The 21,785-nt window shown below is 32.7% G+C and overlaps 1 protein-coding gene across 3 annotated transcripts in view; it reads right to left on the reverse strand.

Annotated features, from left to right (window-relative positions):
- Positions 1-4,604: 4,604 nt before the first annotated feature.
- LOC132708330 (transient receptor potential cation channel trpm) overlaps positions 4,605-21,785 on the reverse strand; it is a 43,134-nt gene continuing 25,953 nt past the window's right edge. The window contains exons 7-25 of one of the 3 annotated variants that reach the window (XM_060680598.1): positions 21,326-21,482; positions 21,138-21,270; positions 18,834-19,063; positions 18,206-18,421; positions 17,904-18,081; positions 17,610-17,799; positions 17,340-17,551; positions 16,872-17,027; positions 16,771-16,803; positions 14,093-14,296; positions 13,793-14,037; positions 13,377-13,480; positions 12,951-13,096; positions 12,675-12,893; positions 12,302-12,607; positions 10,726-11,131; positions 6,260-6,550; positions 5,328-5,565; positions 4,611-5,240 (exon numbers count right to left, since the gene is read on the reverse strand). In XM_060680598.1, the coding sequence (XP_060536581.1) occupies positions 5,129-5,240; positions 5,328-5,565; positions 6,260-6,550; positions 10,726-11,131; positions 12,302-12,607; positions 12,675-12,893; positions 12,951-13,096; positions 13,377-13,480; positions 13,793-14,037; positions 14,093-14,296; positions 16,771-16,803; positions 16,872-17,027; positions 17,340-17,551; positions 17,610-17,799; positions 17,904-18,081; positions 18,206-18,421; positions 18,834-19,063; positions 21,138-21,270; positions 21,326-21,482 (3,776 nt within the window). In that variant the 3' untranslated portion in view covers positions 4,611-5,128. Of the gene's footprint in view, positions 5,241-5,327; positions 5,566-6,259; positions 6,551-10,725; positions 11,132-12,301; positions 12,608-12,674; positions 12,894-12,950; positions 13,097-13,376; positions 13,481-13,792; positions 14,038-14,092; positions 14,297-16,770; positions 16,804-16,871; positions 17,028-17,339; positions 17,552-17,609; positions 17,800-17,903; positions 18,082-18,205; positions 18,422-18,833; positions 19,064-21,137; positions 21,271-21,325; positions 21,483-21,785 lie in introns of all 3 variants that reach the window. The other 2 variants (XM_060680600.1, XM_060680599.1) reach the window with 2 other exon arrangements.

Genomic DNA, 21,785 nt, shown 5'->3' on the forward strand with positions numbered 1-21,785 from the left:
GATTAACAGTAATCCTTGAGAATATTAGTCCTACACAACTAAATCGTCTCACTTGACTCAATTGTCGACCTTGTAATTGACTAAAGTCTACGGATCGTGGAACTCTTAACACATAAATTGACATTGTCTTCTTGAATTTCTCGATAGCCATGACCACGATGAAACTGATGACGGTCACAGGCTCTTGGCATTTTTACATGTTAAATAAACAATTGCATACCAAAACTGTAACTGATTTGTTTTTAGGATAAAACTGTAAAATACTCGAAAAAGGAATTTAATAATATATGAAATATTTGAGATAAAGGATTGAAAGCAATGAATCGTAAATTGTTCAAGGAATGTTGCGCTATTTTTTCAACTGTACAGATCAAAACAAAATTTTGAATTTAAACCACTACAACCTTAAAACTCTTAATGATACGTTCTTAATCTATATACGATTCTAAACGATGTATGGTTAATAAGTATCAGGCAACGATATCATTTTTCCGTACAAACGGTTATCCAGGTACTTAACCAGTAACGGCAGTTCAATTTTGAAGTCCAGGCAACAGAGAACGCGCAGGGTGCCGATCTGTGCGCCGGAGTGTGCAACGCGTCTCACGGGGGGGTTAAAAGTATGTATAAATTACGATCCGGGTGCTAATTGCCCTATAAATTTTGCGAGCAGCGCCCCCTTCTCTCTCTCTTTCACTAGTTTTAATTAGTTACACGGTAAGTACCGCCTAACAAACTGTATGATTACCTACCTGCATTACAGCGGCGTACGTGGGATTTTCTTTGGATGCTGCTGTAGAAGTATAATATAGGATGATCCGCAATGAATGCCATAAAAAGCACCTCTAACCTAGACTTTGGAAGAGAATAATATTGAACCAAATATGCCTTACTAAAATGTAAACCATTAATGAGATATATTGCATTAAAGTTTAGTACCTGAAAATGATGTTTTTGTATTTTTTAGATATTGGCATGAAAAATTCGAATCGGAACTGTTTTATTATTTTTATCATATTATGTAGAGGAAGTTATCACAATTTTGTGCTGTTATTCCCATACTAGAAGTAATTTAAAAAAAAATTATAGAATATTTTGTTTTTTTACTGTTTTTCTTGATCCTGTTAGTTTCTTCCAAAAACAAGATATTAATTTACCTAAAATTGTTGAAAATGTTTCTTATTTAAATGTTATAATATAGTGGTGTTTAAATCCCTTTTGATTGATTGAAATGCGTTGGGACGAAGGTAAAATCCGAAATAGCAGTTGGTGTAGTTTTATTAAATTATTTAAAATTATTTAATAAAATTATTAAAAATTAAAGATTTTTTGTGCAGGTTAGGTACTAAATACCACCAATAATGCCAATATGCCAGATGTATTGTCAAGAAGATCTGATTACTTCCTTATTAATACCCTACTTTAGAACTAAACTCCTATTGAGCGCATTTGCAATACGGTTCCTTTAATCGAGACCCATCGAAAACCCTGCTCAAAGAAACAAAATTGCTACTGTAGGATACAATATATTGCATTTGTCTCCAACAAAGATAATTGGTAAGTTTTTTTTCTAATCAGAATATGCACTTATTTAATAAAAAGAATGCAAAAGAAGTCAAATTACAGTATTACAAAAATTATTTGAATAATGAAAAAATACGTTTGGAAATTAATATTCTCCATATTGACATCTACATAATGGTAAGGTTTTTATTCATGAACAAACCATAAATAAATATTTACGGACGAAAATGATAAGTAATTATGACTAAAGTAACCGTAAACTTAATTTATTTCATTTTACACAACACGAAACAGTAAACATTTTAATAGTGTACGATGCAACAAGTTTGATAAACGCCATTTTATATGTTTGTTATATTTTATATACTCTCAAAAACATCCGATCGCCCCAAACTCGTGACTAAAAATAGAAAATGTCGGAAGTGGCTCGCGACCATGGGTAAAAAAGTTGACGCCTAAAGTGACACTTTCCGAACACATGATCCTTGCATAATTGGGTATTTTAGAGTAGGGTGTATAGAAAATTTCTATTTGGTTCAATTGGAGTTAACTGAATCCGTTTTGTTGTTGAAAAAATTTTATATTATCATTTGCTAAAAAAATGCTTCAGAAAATATAAAGTTTATAGCACCTTAAGAAATCGTTAATAGTAATGGACCCACTACTTTAATAAAAATTTCAAAAGTGTTTTCTCGAAAACAGACTTTGAAGAAAGGTAAATTTGGTCATATTTGCTTAAAATAGTATCTAGTATCCAGTAAAAACTTTCTCTCGATGTACCAAACACCTTGTATGTAACTATTACCCTTTATTTCTTAATTGCGAGATATTGTCAAGCCTATCCACTAGTGAATTCGACGTCCTGAGTTTGAAAAATTGTGTTAGGCACATACTAAATATAAATAAATATATCTATGGCATTGTCTAACACGTTGCGGCACCGACCGATCAATGGAGGAACTAAATCTGTCCGGCTTCTCTTCGCCCAGGATTTCATTATTTGTTGGCGCAGGAACTGGCGTGTAGATGTCGCCGTTGCTAGGAAGGTTACGGGCGAGTCGTTCGCGCTAACGATGGACCATACCAATTTATAAAGAAGAAACATACGTGCTCTTTGACAGTTAAAACAATGAAAGAAAATCAACTATCTTGAGAACCAATAATGATTCATTTTAATTTTTTGTTTTGGTGCTTCGGATGTTTTGATTCGGTTTTTTAAGTTTAATAAAAAGCAATTCAAACGTACATTAATATATCCGGACACATTTTGTTTAAAGAAATGTATAATCAAATGTCGAAAAATTTAAGTCAAGTAACATTGTTTTATTTCTTATTCAAAACCCAAGCAATAAATCCAAATCACTCCGATTTGTCTGCTAATCCCGAATGTAAAATATGTCAATATGTTGAAACTGAACGCTTTGTAATAACATAATGACAAAAGTAAAGTTTGCCAGTAACCCAGACATAAGTTCATTTAATTATTTCAGTTCATTTCATTTCATTGTTTTGCTACGCTCACTGGTGGTGGATCTGACACACACTTAACTTAAGCTTTTTTCTAAAATATCGGAGTAATTAAAAATATAAATATTTTTGACTTTGATTAAAGGAAGTTAAACAAAAACAAATACAATAAAATTTAATGAAAAATATGTATGTTGTCATAATTAGGTATAGGTAAAAAATTGTAACATTGAGTCTAAGTTAAAAAAATACTTAAATATCAACAGAAACAATCAATCAGTTGCCCTTTTAGGGCTAAAAGATAAAAAGATCTCCCAGTCACAAACTTATGCACTTTTTTATATCTTCAACATTCTCAGATATTTTGTTGGTTATGTAGTGGCTAATTTTGTTTTGCCATGTACGTGTTTGATAATATATTATTCGCAAAAGTCAAAAAATATTGGAAAAACAATACCAGAGAAGTGAATATTTTTATCACAGAGAAACCTATATAAAGGTGGGCCCAGACTCAATAATAATTTAATATTACAATAACTTGTATAGTACATGGCCAACAACAAGCTTAGCTTTCTTTTAAACGAGTTTCAGACATCTGGAAGAACCAGTTACTGTTTAAGCCTAGTTTCACCTACATAACTTAAATAACAAAAATTCTTCAAATATAGATTTCAGTCGCGGACAGTAGATGATTCCTTGTATCTGTCACAGAGGGAAAGGGAGGGAATAAACGAAAGTAGGATATAAAAAACGAATCTAAGTTATATCGCAACTGATTATTGAGATCCAAGTAGATATCTTTTGTACATTTGCATAAACCTTTTTATTGACGTTGTGTCGAAGAAGCTTATTGAGTTTACCATACGCGCAATGATGTACGAAAAGGCCTTTTGAATTTTTTTTTTTTGGTGTCGCGGCACTTGTCTTGGATTTAATGTATATACCTCCGACCAAAACGTAATTTTATCGAAAGGATACTCAGGGGATTTGTACCGTGCGTTCAATTTATCTTAATAACATTTTAATTGGCTGTAAAATTTTTGTTTTTAGAGGTACCAAGGTAAACAAAAAAACAAAATATTAAAATGTTCAGCCACCGAATATTGTTTCTACCGCTTTCAGCTGAATTGCAAAATTTCGAGGAAATATTTTGAGAAAGCCCTGCGCGATATTTAAACTGTCCTTTTTATCCATCGACCTTGATTGGACAATAAGGTTGATGTGGCATATTTACGGCAGCACTTTTTCAACATATGTCCAGATCCCATTAAATCTTATTTCAAAATGAGTAAATGTGGCGCAAATGCGTTTTTTGGAAATTTACAGTAGATGATGCTAAGCACAAAATACACAAAACAAGTACATCTGTTCATGATACACGGCTTCGGTTTGTTTAAATACGCAAGAAATTAATACTTTGGAATCCAAACCTCCAAGTTCTTTGCAAACTGTTGCCATCAGCGTATACGATGGCAATATCACCTTTTTTCTTAACGTTATTTTTTTTCTTCTTTCCCTATGCTTTTGCATACATAAAAATATTATTCTATGTATAGTGTATTGTGAGCGATGTCCAGCACTGGCAACATTGTGTCAGTTTTTAGTGCTACATTTGCTTTACTACATTTTACAGAGATAAATTTTAATTCTGTAAATTTTTCGTTTTTGTATTTCATGTTTCAGTGGGTTATATGTAAAAACCCAGCATCAAAGAATTGACAGAAAGGTTATGGAGTGTAAAAACGGTTCGGGGTCACAAATTTTATAAATTTGGGAATTATAAAGTGGGACAGTAAATAATTAAAAAAAAAAACATTTTTGATTTTAATCTGTTTATTGTACTGTAAAATCACAATATCGAGGGAAAAATACATTTGATATATGTATGCATTTTTTGTTTAAATATGAGCATTATGTATGACTGGAGACAAGAATCCTACAAATAACTCACAAAAATGTTTGATTTAAATCAGTTTATTGTACTGTAAAATCACAATATCGAGAAAAAAAAAATAAATTTGATATATACGCACGCATTTTCATTTTAAATATGAGCATTCTTTATGATGAGAGACAAAAATACTGTGTTCGACACAAATAGTATTCGAAATTCTAAAAGTTTATCTATTTGACTTCCCTAACTTGTTTCGCTTTGGGATCTACCGCTACTACTTATATTAGGATTAGATAGTTCACCCTCCGTGGCTTCAGATCTGGAAAGCATGCTGCGAACAGGCCACGAATTCAATCTAGAAAAAAAAAATTTGAGAAATGAGTTCATTCAAACTTAAGGACTTTATGGCGAATTCATCGTTTGTTAAAGTAATAATAGATACCTGTATTCACGCGTTTCAGATAATACACTTAACAAAGCGGAAGTTCGTCCCGTCTGTGGTTCAATCCCTTCATTTTCCTTAACCAACACCTCATCCTCGGAATCGTTCTCATAACGTCTCTGGATCAAATTTTCCATTACCATATAATCGCATTCTTCAGCACTCCGTAAATGTTCCTTTTCAAAGTTGAGTGCTATTTCGGGATTAGACATTTCAGAGACATGACGTTTCCTTATACCTATTACAATTTCGAAAAATTATTAAGAGTGCTTCATTGCGATAAGAAGTTGATTAATTAAATTACCACAACTTACAATGCATTCAAGTAGATTAAAAAATGGATGACTCTAAAGTTAAATGAAATTACTGTTACATAAAGCCGTCATGCAGTAACGATATGTGTTAGTAAAGGAATAAATAAATAGAGAAGAAAACAAAACCAATAAATATATAGTAACCGCACATTCTAAATACAAATATGCGTTTGACTTAAACTATAGGAACCAGAACAAATATGGAACCAATCACTTGAAACTTTCGTGCAGCCATAGACGACCAGGCAAATCATGGAACGATGATCTTAAAAGAGGTTTAAGAAAATTTAGCTGTTGACAAATTTTGCAGGTTTGTAGCTCTTGGAATCGAATAAAATCAATCCTCGTGTTATGATGAATCACTTAATTTTTCTTATCAAGGGCAAAATTAGATCCAAGAATAGAAATTGTGATATAGACATTTGTTCGATTGGTACTGGCAGGATATGTCTTGCAATTTACATTATACAATGTCACGAACCATACCATTCAAAGTAAAGGTTTCTTAAAAACGGAACAACATTATGAAGGAAATGCGTTTTATGCATCAGCCTCAAGACAAAATAATAATAATCAGTACGTCAAGTAAGAGCCAACAACGAATCAAGCAACACTTACTTGGCGGAGATCGGTCAGGTCCGGGGGGTGACAAAAGCCCCGGTGATTTCGACGGGCTCAGTAAACCGCACACAGTTTCCAACTCGTCTGTAATACTAGTATATTCGCTATGCATATGCATCAAAATGGCTTCGCGAGGTATAATTTTGATTTTAGGTTCGTTATTTAACGAATTAGTAAAAGATTCGGACGCTGGCAATTCGGAACTTTCCGGTTCAGACTGTGCCCTTGCCATTTGACGTTTATCCAACACAGTGACAGGTGTGCCACTTATTGCAGAAGTTTCTTCACCTAAAAACGTGTAGGTGTACGACTTCGTGGGAATGGTAATGTTTCGTTGCTATTTGTTATAGAGGATGCGGATTAAATGAAGTATGGGCTTAATTAATGGGAAGATGGTTTTGCAAAAAAACGAAATTGAAACTGCGAATTGATGACATATGTAATGATTGCAATGACGAGAAAATGAAAAGGCGCAAGTTACTGTCACTACAGGTGACGTGTATTAGAAGCCACCGTTTTTGTACATATTTTATTAGTTCTTATACCAATACTATGTTATGGACTAACTGATTCCTATTTAAGAATATTATTATAAGAATAAAAGTATGACCATGATGAAGTTTTATTATAAGTCCGACCTGACGACAGGAACGAAGTCAATTCCAAGATATAAAGCAGTTTAATAATTACCTAGAAATGTAGAATAAATTTAATTAACCAATATCTTTGGTTGGTGACAAGTAAGCATAACTCATTAATCAATTCGTCCATGACACAGTTCTATCTCCGAGATATTAGTAGAATATTGTAATTAGTACTCTGCTTTGTTATCTATACAGAGTGTTGGGTAATTGACATCATATAATTTAATGAGTGAATCTGAACATCCACCCTGATAATGATGAGAATACAGGACGATACCTTTGTTGCCAAAGAATCTAAAATATACTAGGGTACAATATTTTATGCTAATCTCAATCAACAAGTTGAAAAAGCTTTCGTCTATTTATTTGAAAGATGGATGACAGTTTTTTTTACACACTGAACTCACTGATTTCGATTAACCAGTAACAATTTGAAAAAAAAATAGATTGTAAACACAGATTTTAGTAACACCACAAACAGCAGTGGCTGTGTCCAAGTTGACCCTTATAACACACCCAATTTAATTTTATTATGTATCTATTTCGTATATAACTTAGATACATCGGTAGTTTAATATGGTATGCAGCACAACATATATATATATATATATATATATATATATATATATATATATATATATATATATATATATATATATATATATATATATATATATATATATATATATATTTGAATAGTTTAGAGTAATAGTTCCAATCCAATCCAATTATATAGAACTATGAAGTGAAGCCATAAGGTCTAATTGTATTATTTTTAAGAGATACGTGTCTAACCCTCCACATTCTAATGAGTGAATTCGTGATACACTATACACTATATCCGTTGGTTATTCGGAATTTGGGCTGGTTAAACCAATAGTGTCTAAATTTGCTGCCAGATAATTTAATATATTTTTCGAAACTAACAATGTGTCAAAAATGAATGTGAAACATCTTGTATTATCAGTGGATGAATCAGATTTATTCATATTAGAATCTGTTAAATTAACGGCGGCACACTTTTGTCTATGGAAAATTTGTATCGAGGGGATTATTTATTCTATTGCGAATTTATAATGAATATTTTTGCCCATTGTTTCTTGAACATGATTCACACAATAGATGTCAATTCAATAACACCCTGTATATGTTTAGTTACGTGAAGGACGACAACAGCCGGGGTACCTTCATAAATTCATAGTAAGCTCTATCTGTGAACCAGTGGGACATGCACATTTTAAATATGACAAAAAATTGGTAAATTTCGATCCAACAAAATAAGTTCCCTAGAATTTGAACCGCAACAAACAAAATGAATGAAAACAAGATGAAAGCTTTAATTTATTTCGATAATAATAATAATAATAATTATTATTATTATAATAAACCAAAATAATGACAAAGTTTACAGAATTATATATAAGTGACGAGTGCCAGTTATATAAACTTTAATTGCTCTTTTGCAGTTAATTGGTTACTTTTTTTAAATATGTGTAGTCCGGGATACTTGTGAAACATGACTCATCTTACTTATCTTATAGTATGACAGAAATAAAATTCTGTAAAAACTAATATATACCCAATCGTGTGTGTTAGTAGTTCAATTTAAGAACATAACCGAATATGTGTGTGTTCATAGACACACAACGTTCAAAAATTTGTAGAGAAAACAAACGCTATTCAAAGCTGTCGACACACGATATTTAACCTTAATTTCAAATATAAAAAGCTAATTGTTTAAACATTTACGGTTCCTTAAAAAAAACTTATATCCTCTGGTGAAAGTTTTTAACAAAACGCTTTTGACTTTTAATATTTAAACTGCCCTATTACGGCAACTTGTGTCCGCTACCAAATATTTATTTTATATTGAGTAAAAGTTATTTTTTGTTTTAAAACACTCTGAACCGTAAATACAGTCACATAGTTGAAAAATTCGACTTTATCAGCCGACTCTTTGTATACGTATATTCGAGCTGGATGTTTCACTCGGCAATAATATCTATGGTGTGTTTCAAAGTATATCGTCTTGGCTTTTAACGGCCCTTTCTCTAAAAAGTAAGCAGGATCCTCATACCTATCGCTACTGGGTAAAACCAACAACCAATTCATAGGTAAGGAGTAAGACAGGAACAAGGCAGGTAAGTTGTCAACCAGTTGTCGGACGATATCGTTGGTAATGTTGAATAACTTATTTTACAATGCGTTTCGAAAAAGCCTCTTGGAAGTATAACACTAATTTTACTGTTAATTGTTACTCCAACTTAAATCCGAGAGTAATAAATTTAATTAAAAATGAAATTAATAATATACCAGTGTTAGCTGAAAAAATGCAATACGGTGCATTTTAAAAATTGGTACTGGTAATTAACCTTAATGACCACTCTGAGAGTGAAACTTTTAATATATTTAGTGTCACTATATTTCCTATTACCTTAACCTTTATATACAACACCTCGAAAGTCCGTTCCAATAACTGCTCTGGTATTTTATTGGTCCACCCGCAAGTTATTTCGATAATTGCGTTCAAATGCCAAGATTATACCTTTTAAGACACACCATATAAAAAATGTTTTTTGTATATACACGTAGGTCCGGAAATGCTTAGTTTTCATTATATGGAGTGTTTAATTTCAACCTTTTCTTTTGTGTTAATTTTGTAGGAAAAAATTAATGTTCATGCGCTTCGAAGTCTTGTAGAGAATGCTAATAACCATTTTTCGTGTTTTACTTGCCTTTACCTAAAGTCCAAGACATTATGTAGGATAGGTATCCATGTATGTAGTTTGTTTATATTGAAGTGGGTCAACATGAATAAAAAAAATTGTATGCGAAAAAACATTTTACTCAGTCCAAGAGTTTTGCATCGTTGAACTAAAATTATTGCAGTGTATTAATTCTTCAGATTTAGGTTTTCTTTTTTATTTTTATTTTTCTATATTTTTTCTTGTTGATATTTTAAGTATGTACTTAGCTGTGTTACTAGTCTTATAAATTACTTATTGTGATTTAAATAATCAATAAATTAAATTGACAAATTCCACATCAATACCAAGAAATCACGAAAATACAAAAATGGTACCAGTTGAATAAATAATTCAAATTATAATTTACTAGTAAGGAAAAGCGGCACTGAAACAAGTTGCAAACGGCTAAATTAAGTATAATCGGGAAAAGTGCCCTCTATATGATATGACAACAAATCATCAGTAATACGTCTAGCAGGCGCAATAAATAAGTAAGTAAATACCAAAACTAATTATGTTTAGAAGTATTGCTCACCTGCGTTAAATATTCAATTTTTTCAGTCGTGATTTTTATTCGCTGTTCTGTGGACTGTTGCAATTCATGTATATAGACTTAAAAAAAATATTTGCTTGATTTAATAAAATTGGCAGAGATATCATGATTAACTAAATAGTAATTTCTGTTTTGTAATCGAGATATTTAATCATGATAGAAAGGAGTTTGTCTACTAGCATTCTCTTTTGGGTTTCTACGCGCATTTCTCGTTCTATGTGTTGTCGCATAATAGACAAGGTAACTACGCTCTTGGGACGGCTAAATTAGACCTTTATCAATATAAATGACTAAATTACAACATAATTTTCCAGACCAACGGCTATATTGAACTTTTTTTTTGTTGGATGAATCTCCAACCGAGCGTTGCAGCAAGATTTTTGAAACACCCTGTATAAATATTCTGTAATCCTTAATTATTTGCATTAAAAAAATAAACACTGGTAGTTTTACCTAATTAGAAAATTATCAAATTATCAAAATGACAATAACATAAACAATCAGTAAGGACAAGCTTACCTGTTACTGAGATATTATCAACATCCTGCTTGAAATCGTCATGCTCTTCCTCGATGTGCCTATATTCGATATATTGCCCGTTATCGAAAATGAACGCATCAGGTCTCACTTCAGTCAGCGACCTCGTCATAGTTTTGCGTTTTGTCGGTTGGTTAATTAAATCGGCAATTGCAGAAATCTCGCTCTCCGTTACACGTTCAGGCGTTTCAGGATCAGCTGTGTCTTTTGAACTAGTCTGTGTAAGAAGTTTTTCCCGTTTCTGACTGGCATAATGTTGTCGCTGTTTTAGAAATTCCAATTCGTTCGCCATATCGACCAACTGTTCAGCAAATTTCCGACATCGAACCTCCAAATTTTGAAGTACGGTCGTCTGTACATTTTCTCTTGAATGGATATCTTCGACTTTCTAAAATAACAATCATCCAACATGGTAGAATGTTTTTCTTTAAGAGCACCTTCATATAATCAAATACAATGACCTGACCGCCACCGGCCGCTCACCGGCCCAGTCTCAACGGGCCCTAAGAATTTTGGAGGAAAAAATTGTAACTGGAGACTTTTAGTCAGTGATACGGTGTGAGAAAAAATTAATGATGCTTTATAATAAAAATGGCATAAGCAGCTGTTTTAACTTATTAATATTAATTAAATTTTTAATACCTATTTACATTTGTTTAGCAAGATATCATTTTATTATTAACAAATTATTTTTTATTTTTATGCAAAGGGAGACGCAGTTTCTGCTAAATTTGAAAATTGTAATAAATTTTATTATTTGTTTCTAAACATTCAATAATGTTTCTCATAATAATTTTAAACCCTCCTGTCTCTTTCTCAGTTTTCTAGACTTGATTAACATATAAAAGTGTATGCCAGTTTTTAGAAGGAAGGGGCCCAGGAAAGCGTTTGTGTTCAGAGTCAACTTTCAAAGGCTTTTCTACATTTCCTATTTTACTTAATACATTCTTTATAATTTTTAGAACACGACAAAATACTACTAACATATCTTAATGGGAAGCAACTCTCTTTACTTTTATTTTATGTAGGGCATTCGACACTATAAACCACAAAATCTTATTAGATTAGCAAGCGGAGTAAGGGGGCGTTCCCATTCTGGGTCCGTCATTTTTTATTATATTGGTAAATATAGTGGCAGATGAGTGTTGTCCTTGTCTTGGGTGTACTGTTGTTTATGCTGATGATACCGATATATTATTGAGCCATAGAACTACCAAAACAAGTAAGCAGATTAAAAGAAACTGTTTCTGATGGGATTCTAAAACTTGCGTACTTTACGCCTGTGCAGTCAACAGTTCAGTTCAGAAAGTATTTATCACGAAGAAGAAAACTTTATGGAGTATGGTAGGCATACCTCCGCTTAAGTCATGTGTCTTCAAATTCTTTGGAATAATCTCTTTGTCAAAGGGCTAGATGATATGACGATAAAAAATAAAAAATATAAACAAAAAAAATACATTTTCTAACGGCAGCACAACAAATCATTAGTACTAAATACATCAAGCAGACGCAACAAATAAGTAAGTAAATACCAAAAATGTTTAGAAGTATTGCTCACCTGCGTTAAATACTCAATTCTTTCAGTCGTGATTTTGATTCGCTGTTCTGTGGACTGTTGCAATTTGGTCTCTTGTTCAGCCAAGTAACCTTCCACACAGTCTTCTTCAAAATCGTACAAACGTTCCATTTCATCCCTATCCAAAAATAACTTTAAACCATTATCGTAGCCTTCCTCCTTTCCTTCCATTTTTCTGCGGATGTATTTTAGCAACAAGAATATGTGACAGAAAATGATCAACGGAGGTGGCAGAATTGGTTTTTGTTCGTACTCCATTACAACCGTAAATCGTTGAAACATCCAAACCTAATAACACAAAATATTTATTTATTTATAAAAACCATTACCGGAGAAGGTTGGCAGCTGCACTCACCTGATGAGCTACCGAATTCACTTCATTGAAAATATTGTTAAACACGGCTATAAGCAGGTTGATCAGCAAAATATTGGCAACCAAAAGGTAGATGGACATGATGATGGGAGATATCCAACGACCACTTACACAAGGAAATTCCGAGTCATCAGCACAATCAGGATCGATTTTATCTGCATACACTTCTCCATATAACATGAAATATGGCTCCATAAAAACCTAACAAATCGGTATTTGGTGTCTACCATTTTTATTAAAGCAACAAAATAAGCTTACGTCTCTGACAATTTTCCATTGTGGCGGTTCCTGCGGATTAAGTATCGCTTGACGGCTAACACCAAAACTCATTAACACAATTAATAAGAGGACAACAAAATATATCATATTCTTCACCATTTTGCCCATCATAGTGACTAGTGGACCTGAAATATGAAATTCCTTGAATGGTTCACAGAAGAATAGATAATCCGATGAGGAAAAATGTTTATGCCTTTTCTTTTTAGGCGTCTGCCTAAGCTATAAACTGTAAATAAAGAGTGGCACGCCCAGGTCGCATGGTTAATGACAATAAATGGTGCATTAATAAGTAAACGAAGTAAATGTTACTATTTTCAATTATATCAAAAGATTGTAAACAGCTGATATTTTGTCTGATTAAAAACTGAACAGTTAACTGAGATTTTAAAAAATTTAAAAACTTACCTAAGTATTTATTAACACTTAAAATATTGAGTATTCTTAAGTACCAGTAGATGCTATTAACGCAATATATCACTCTCCCCTCACTAAATGTTTGGGCGCCAAACCTGCAAGATATAAATTTACGTTTTTTTTTAAAACCACATTTCTAGGCACAAAGTATATATGGTAAATATGGTATTATATCTTAGAATACTGATTACAGGACCCTAATATTTATGATGATATATCAAAAAATTAAAAAATCCAGGTTCATATTGGACACGAAATGTCAAAATAAAAAATTCGAAGATGCTATATTGTGGTGCAGAACACAATCGCTTTAGCAGAGATAGCACTGGTTGTATCGATTAAAACAAACAACCCTGTAGTTTAAGCACCAAAAATAATCGGGACGGGTAAATAAGGCAAGTGAATACCTGAGGGTCATTCCAACCAAAAAAAACAAAACGGCGCCCATATCACAAGGATTCCACATGTTCCATGACCAAACAGCCACTTTTTGACTTAGGCGTACTGGTTCAGAGGAAATGAGTTCTCTGATTTGCTCACAGCCAAATGAAATAATAAACGCCATCGAAACCCACTCCTGCCAAATGGGCATCTCGTCCATTTTCACTAGTATTGTATAACTGAAGAGAACCAAAAATATTAGATACGCAATCTGAAAAAGAGTAGTTTTGATTTCGCATAGGGCAGAGAGGAAAGAGACAACATACTGAATTGGCCCAAAATTTTGTTATAGGTGCAGTATAGAATTCGTACAATTTTTTCTTGATTTTTAATTCTCGCTGCTTCTGTGTTTTATCGGAATGCATGTCTGTAGCGGCACTATGATACTTGGTATTGTCATATTCTGTGAAATATTTGCCATTTTCTTGAATCAATTTGTCCCTAACGATGTAATTCTCGGTAAGAAGCGCCTGAAATAAAACAGCCACTTAAAATTTCAAGCAGAGTGACTCAGATTTTTGTAGTAGGACTTTAACAGCTTCAAGAAAACATTAAAAAAATCATGTATAATCAATCATATATCGGAGGTAGGTGTTGGCAAGGTTTTTTGAGAGTTGCTAAACGTTTTTCGCATTTTGGAAAATACATTTTACTTATTATTTTTTCTAGTTGTATTTACTCTGCGTTTGTTGGCGAACTTTTCAACTTTTACATAGGTTGTGTAGTATCTAGTGAAAAACAGGTGATAATAGCTACTAGTACCGTTGTTTTAGTTGTATTTGTTTCTCTACTATAATAAAAATTAATAATGGGACATTTTATCTTTACTTTTGCACTAGCCTTGTGTATATGTAAAAGGTTTCACCAAGGTTTAAGACAATGTTTCAACCACAATTTATCCTGCGCTGTTCAATCTCAGACAGTACAGGACTTTCACTACACATCTTCAGAGTCAAACAGAAGCTCAGTTATTTGGACAGGCTATCTGATCATTCGCAAGTTGGTACATAAACAGTTTGTCAGAAATGTGGACGAGAAAGAGCAATGGACTATAATTTTTGATAAAATTGAAGCCAGAAATAAAATGAAAATCTCTTTTCTTCTCGGTCTAACCTGCATGCAGCTCTGGCTGTTGACTGGTACAATTTCGTAACACTTGACGGCATTCAAGATTTTAATTCTGGCACGCGGAAAAATGGTGTCACGTTGGTCTCTACCTCAATCTTGCTAGTCCCTTTCACAGCGGAGTACGGCACCGGAGCTACATACGACTTTTTCATGGATATATATCCAGTGAAATTGTCACCAAAAAACGCGGAGAATATAACCGCAGCAAATTATTAAATGAAAACAAATTTCAATTTGCTCGACACAAAAATTCCCAAATTATAAAAAACTAAAGAGAACAAAAGAAAAATAAAAACAATTCCGATTGAAGTGTTTTGATGTACTGGTGAAGGAAGGAATCCTCATTTTGTACGTAATGTACCTAATAAACCTTTTGTACTCCCGTCCAAGTTTGCAAGGCGATAAATAATTTCTCCGGCTTATGTAAAGGATTTGAACTGCATCAAGAATTTCAGGAGTCTCCAGTATATCTCTATCCTAAATGTTTTATTAGTGAATACACAAATGTTATTTTATTGTCAAACAGAACTCTAAGATATGTAATGATGTTCACCGATCTGAACACATGCTCTACCTGTAAAAATGAGTGTTCGGACTTCTAAAAAAACTAAATGCATTTGCATTTTTTGGAATTTAGTACCATTTTATTTTGTGGCAAGGCATTATCCATAGAGATGACAACAATCACAACATCACCAAAAAACATTGGCTTTAACCACCTATATTCCATCTATATACTTGAATTTATCATCTCAAAATAGCAGTGTATAAGAAACAATCAAAATGACAAAAAGCTAGTTTGTACTTAGATCTGAGAGGTAATATGCAGCAGGTTCAACTATCATATCTAAAATGTATTTAAAATTATAGGAGGAAACTTAGAAAATATTTATTTTCGAAAAATGTCTTCTTTAAGCAGTTTAAATTCTACTACAAAAAATTCACACTATAAATTTAGAGCCAAAAAAATGAACACATATAGCAAACGGGTTGACATAGATTGATTGATTGACAAATTGATAAAGTTCAGTTAACATATACTTTGGTAGTTATATATTATCGCGAAACAATCTATAACCAGATAATAATAGTAATGTTTTGCATCACAATCTTTAGAACGAAGTTAGCAATATTTGTTAAATTTGTCATTGTAGATAATCATAATGATTTAGATTCACCTTAACTTTTATTAGGCTTTTATAATAAATGAACGCCCTATCTATCTGCCCATAGAAGAGTTAGCCGTTGACCAGAAGGCCTCATTGAAGTAGCTACGTACCAAATTTAAGTAACAAGAGTGTGGTAGTCGAAGACTTGAGATGGCTGTTTTCGAGTTTTGATACGTGTAAAATGTAATTTTGCGCTTTTTGACATTTATACCCACTTTATTTGATTAATAAATTGTTTAGGTTCAGTTGCGTGTGTAATTACGCTCCCGCATTTAACAGTTGCTATACTTTCAATTTTTTTTATCAGAATATACAAATCTTTTTAGTATTGCACTTTCGCTGCAACGGAAAAGTTAAAAAGAAATCCTATTATTTTATACAAAAATCAAAACTTATCCCGTTTTAGAAAAAAAATTGTTGGAGGTAATATTGGGACAAGGTAGCACACAAAATTTAGGTAACTTTTCTAAAAGAGACAGTGCTTTTATTTGATGTTTTTCTACGAAGTATGTGCATGTTTTAACATAGAACAAGCACAAAGTGGTGCTTTGTGAAAAGGTGCAGAGCAATCATTTGATTGAATATAAAAGAGAATATAAAAAGGTGAGGTGTGAACAAATAATGATTCATAAAAGTTTATTGCTTACTCTTCTGAATATGTACCCGTGATTATTTATCCACTAAAATATTAAGGACAAAAGTATTTAAATGATTGTATTTACATAATCAAAGCATGATAAAAATTTACCTCTCCATCTGGATGCTTTTCGGGAACTGACTTGTCATCATCATCATTCTCCAGTTCTTTATGTTCTTCTGTTGTTTGTGGCATCAATTGCAACTCTTCCTTACTTTTGAATTCCAGTTTTAATATATAAGGGCAACAAAATAGACCCATAATGACCTAAACCAAATATATTGAATATATCTTAATGTGTTAATGTTCCTGCGAAGTTATATAGCTATCATTTTTTCATTAAATTGTAAACGATTACATTAAAAAGAACACCGAAATTAATGAAACAATTATATGGAATAAATTTTGCGACACACATAAAAGAGTTGCTTTGTTTGAAAATGAGTGGACATATTTTTTAGTGTTTGATATGTAATCATACACAATTGGTGATAAAATAATTTACCAACCTTGACGATTTTTCTAACATTATTAACAAAATAAAATCAGACAAAAATATCTTGTCACTGCATTGCTTACCTTAATATTGGTATTTTTTCTAGTACGTAATCCACCCATCCATAAATCTGCCAAAATTATTTGTGAACAGGGGTGAGCTAGGAGTGCTCTATGATTAGCTGCTACAGCTAAACTAAGACAAGTTTGTCCTGACCAATTTTGCAATTCGCAAGTTAACAGCTGTTGCGTCTGATCGTCGTCCTGTCGATAACAATAGTCCAATACCTCTAACCCTAACGAAATTAACTAGTTTTAGGTCTTACTAAAATTTTGTAAAATTAAAAATTCTACCTATAGTTTCAAATTCCCTTCCAAAAGCTCTAAGTTCTTCATAAACCTCGGTTTCCAAATCATCTTCGGCAGCCTCATGGGCCATTGCCTTATATAATTTACATGCCACTAACGCTTTTGCCAAAGCTTCCTCGCCATGTTGCCACATCAACAACGCCATTTTATGTCGTTTCATAAGCACAGCCCAAATCTGAAAAATTAAGAAAAAAAAATATTTTCCCGATTTGACAAAGTTGCTTTATAACAAAACAAAAACAATAAACTAATATTAATATTGGTTGGAACCGCGCTTACCAAAAGTTCATTGAATGGATAGTCAAATAAACAGGGGCTTGCACCTGATGGAAGTGATTCAGTCAGTAAGCTGATTGCGCAAAATGGCTTGGAAGGTGCGGTGCCCATTGTTAAATTCTGAGCTCTGTTCATAACCTTTGCATATATAGGCCGAAACTTTCTTCTTGTATAAAATGCTCTAAAATTTATTCAATACAGTACAATATACACAGCGGTACAAAAATTAATTGACAACATTTAACATTTGCAAAAAAATAATGAAGATGATTGCTTTTTCGACTTCAAAAAAGTTAAAACTTCACCTGTAAGCTCCGCCCATTAGTTTATTTATAACCAATCCAATGTCATGTAGCGTGTATACATATCCCACTGGTATATGAGGCCTCACATCTCGTAAAATATATCTGAGAGTATTACTAGGGCCTTGTTTTGAGTTGTAAAGATTTTCCAATCTCGGTATTGTCAAAAATTTTCTCATACTTACTCCATTCTCTAACAATAGCTTAACAAAGTCACACCTAAAAATTAAATTAAATAATTCTAAACATGTTTATAAAACTCGCCATACTAATAAACTAAGGATAAGGACCCAAATTATAGTTTTTCCGTAGTAGATTTTTTAGGTTAATTTTAAAACATTAAAAAAATGAAGCAGAGTACAGTGAGAACCTATAATATACAAGGCTGAGCAACTTTTTCCTAACAAACTCCAATAGTTCAAAACTGTTTTCATATTGATTTTTTTTTATTAAAGTATCTTCTGACCATTAAAATTTAATGGAAAAAAGTTAGTAGTAAGCGTTATTACTGCCTGATTTCTTCCGAAATTTTTCTGTTTGTTTTATTCTATGAAAAAAACCCCAAACCCGTATTAACGCACCCAACATATTCTAAACAGGCGAGCAAATGATTCATGATAGCCCTTCTCACCTATCATGTTCTAAAGCCTTCATCATTGCATCTTCTAACGCTCCAGGTGGCCATTCCTGGCCATAGATGAATATTTCCGATCGAGCTATGTCAGCTCTGTTCCAGGTTAGTGCCAGGCTAAGTTGTTCAGTGGGTGAGAGATGTTGAGATTTGAAAAGGGCTGTTAAAATAATCTGATCTAGTTCTTGTGGCTTTTGGTCATATTTGTCAGATGTTCTAAAGATTGTTATCTGTAATCAAAATTGAAGTAAATCAAGTTTTGATTATGTCATGATGATCAACATTATAACTTAGTGAGTTAATCAGAGCTCATCCATATTGAAGAAGAATTTTTCTAACCCAATTAGGCCGCGTCACTCACTCATTCCGACACTTATAAAACGATTTACATAGCAGCAAGAAAAAAGAATTTTTGATAGTTATTGGGTTGCTGATGTCAAATCGATGCTTATAACCTCAAGTGTTCCAATTCAAGGAATATAATTGGGTGACACACCCATTCTAAACGCCAAGGCGTTAGTAGATTGGTTTGGAATGTTTACATTCTATTCATAGGTAAGAGTGGGCTGACACCAGTGGCAGTTTTGAATAGTCCGCACCATTTTCGAAAATCCTTCTTAGGGCTGTCAGCTGTCATTAGATGCAAAATAAAATGTGGGAAATGTGTATGAATATTTAATAAGTAAAGGACTCATTAAACAAGAAGATTTAAATTAAAGCTGCTTCCTCATAGTAATGCCAATATCCTCGATAAAGGATATTGTTAACAGTGAATTATTCAATGAAAGAAAAAAAAAGTAGTCGGGCTGGTCGTAAGACTTGATCCGGCCCGCGAGATATTTAGAAAACTCAATTAAAAAGAAACATTACACTACTTACTCATAATCAAAGAATCAAGTTAGCGGGCGAGCCGAGTGGCGGTGAAACAAAATTCTTCTTAATTGTCAAAAATTGACTATATCAAACTTAGATAATAGTGAACAAGATATGATATCAATCAATCTTATTGCTCCTACTTTGCACAGACTGAAAAGAAAGCTAGAAGAAGATCAAGCCAATGTAATTATAATTAAATAGCCAAAAAACAAGTGGTAATGAAATCGCACACGTTGAGCACTTGGAGATTTAATTTTAAAGAAATTAAAAATTGTAGATTCGAAAACAAATATATAATTTATCTGGATGAAATTTGCTTGGATACATACGAAACAGTATGTAAAGGATGGGTTGATTCACGCTGGATCAAAAGAGAAGAAGATTAATGACTCTAGCTTGCACTAGCATGAAGATACAAGAATTCAAGATTATTTGTTACAAAATGATATCTACTTTGAATTTGGTTACAAGGAAGGGCAACTTTTGGAAGTGTTAAATTCATATGCTATTAAAAAAACAATATGTATGTGATAGTTTAGCTGTACAGATGGCGCATACTCGTTTACCTCTTCCTCCAAATCACTGACTATTCAACCTCTGAGAATATTTGTGGCACCAAGTAAAATGAAATGTGAAAGTAGAAAATGTTACCCCTACTTTAAATTGGAGTATAAAAGCAAAGGAAAGTGTTTTTACAATTGACTTTACACTTCAGGGTACTGAAAACATAGTGAAAGAAATACAGTCATTTTATCCTTCATTTGGCATTAGCTTTTAAAACCTATAATCTACAGAGTAAAAAATGCAGACTAAATTGTAGCATTTTCAGTTTAAAGGTTAATAATACTTTTCATTTATTTTTGGTGCCGCTACTATGGCAATTTGCCAGCACTATACTTATAAATTTGAAAAATGTCGGACAAATATATGCTCTTCATGTTCCTGTTAAGTATAGGTAGAAGCAAAAGCCTAACTGAATATGTGTTTAATCATTTAATACTCCTCTAGAATTTTGAAATAACTGGAAGCAAATATTGAAATCAAGACTTGTTAACATACCAAAAGTGTATTTAGAACTCTCTGCAGCAGATAAAACTAGCAGTTTGAAAAAAGCAAGAACATTAGTGCTAAAATAAAAAGTAGTAACATGGGAACCGCTTTCTATTTAGCTCATTAAACCAATAATGTATTTGGTACTCAATAATGGACTAATCAATTGTTCTGGGTTGGAATTTGAAATTGATAAATTGCACTTATTAAAGTAATGTAGAAAAACCCTTCACAGCCATTTTATTTCATATCTGGATTGCTACTTTTTGAAAGTTAAACTGTAACTGTTATAAAAACCATTTTTGTCATGTGCCCCTCAAGTCTGGATCCACTGGCTTTAAATTATATTGTGATGTCAAGTGTGTAAGTTACACTTACCAAATGCTTATTTTCCACACATAACATTAGTTCGCTAAATAGTCCATCAGCTAACTGAGCGGCAACTTCGAAGGCTCTCTGAATGGCGGCTATTATATACTCTTTCATGGTTCTTAACATTGAACATTCATATCTGAAGTTAGACGTAAAATCGTATAATGGCAAAATGATACATTATACAAACTTACTTGCACATAAAAGCTATGAGGTCGGCTGCTCTGCCTGACCCATCGCAAATGACCACTGGGACTGGTGGGTCATCTGTGACATACTCTAATATTGCTCTTATTGTATTTGTCCCACCTTCTATTACTAAACATACTATTGGAATTGGGCTTTGTGTGACTGAAACCAAGATAAAACAAGATTTATCGAAAAAGTGTATAAAGTTTGGATTCTTGTATGTGCACTGTCCTATTTCTGTGGCAACCAATAGGTGATGAATAATGACAATCTTATATTATGCAAGAAGTGTAGTATGATCTTTAGTTTTTGGGTACATTTTTGCAAAACAACACGAATATGTTCATTGACATGACCGTCTGAATTGATAAACTTCAAAAAAGGGAATAGAACAAAGCATTGTATTAACTACAAAACTACAAAATCCGTCGCATGACGGATAAGGGCGGGGGGAGATGCGGTCAG

Source organism: Cylas formicarius, unplaced genomic scaffold, assembly GCF_029955315.1.
Source record: "Cylas formicarius isolate icCylForm1 unplaced genomic scaffold, icCylForm1.1 PGA_scaffold_10__41_contigs__length_53128322, whole genome shotgun sequence".
In the NCBI taxonomy this organism is placed as follows: domain Eukaryota; kingdom Metazoa; phylum Arthropoda; class Insecta; order Coleoptera; family Brentidae; genus Cylas; species Cylas formicarius.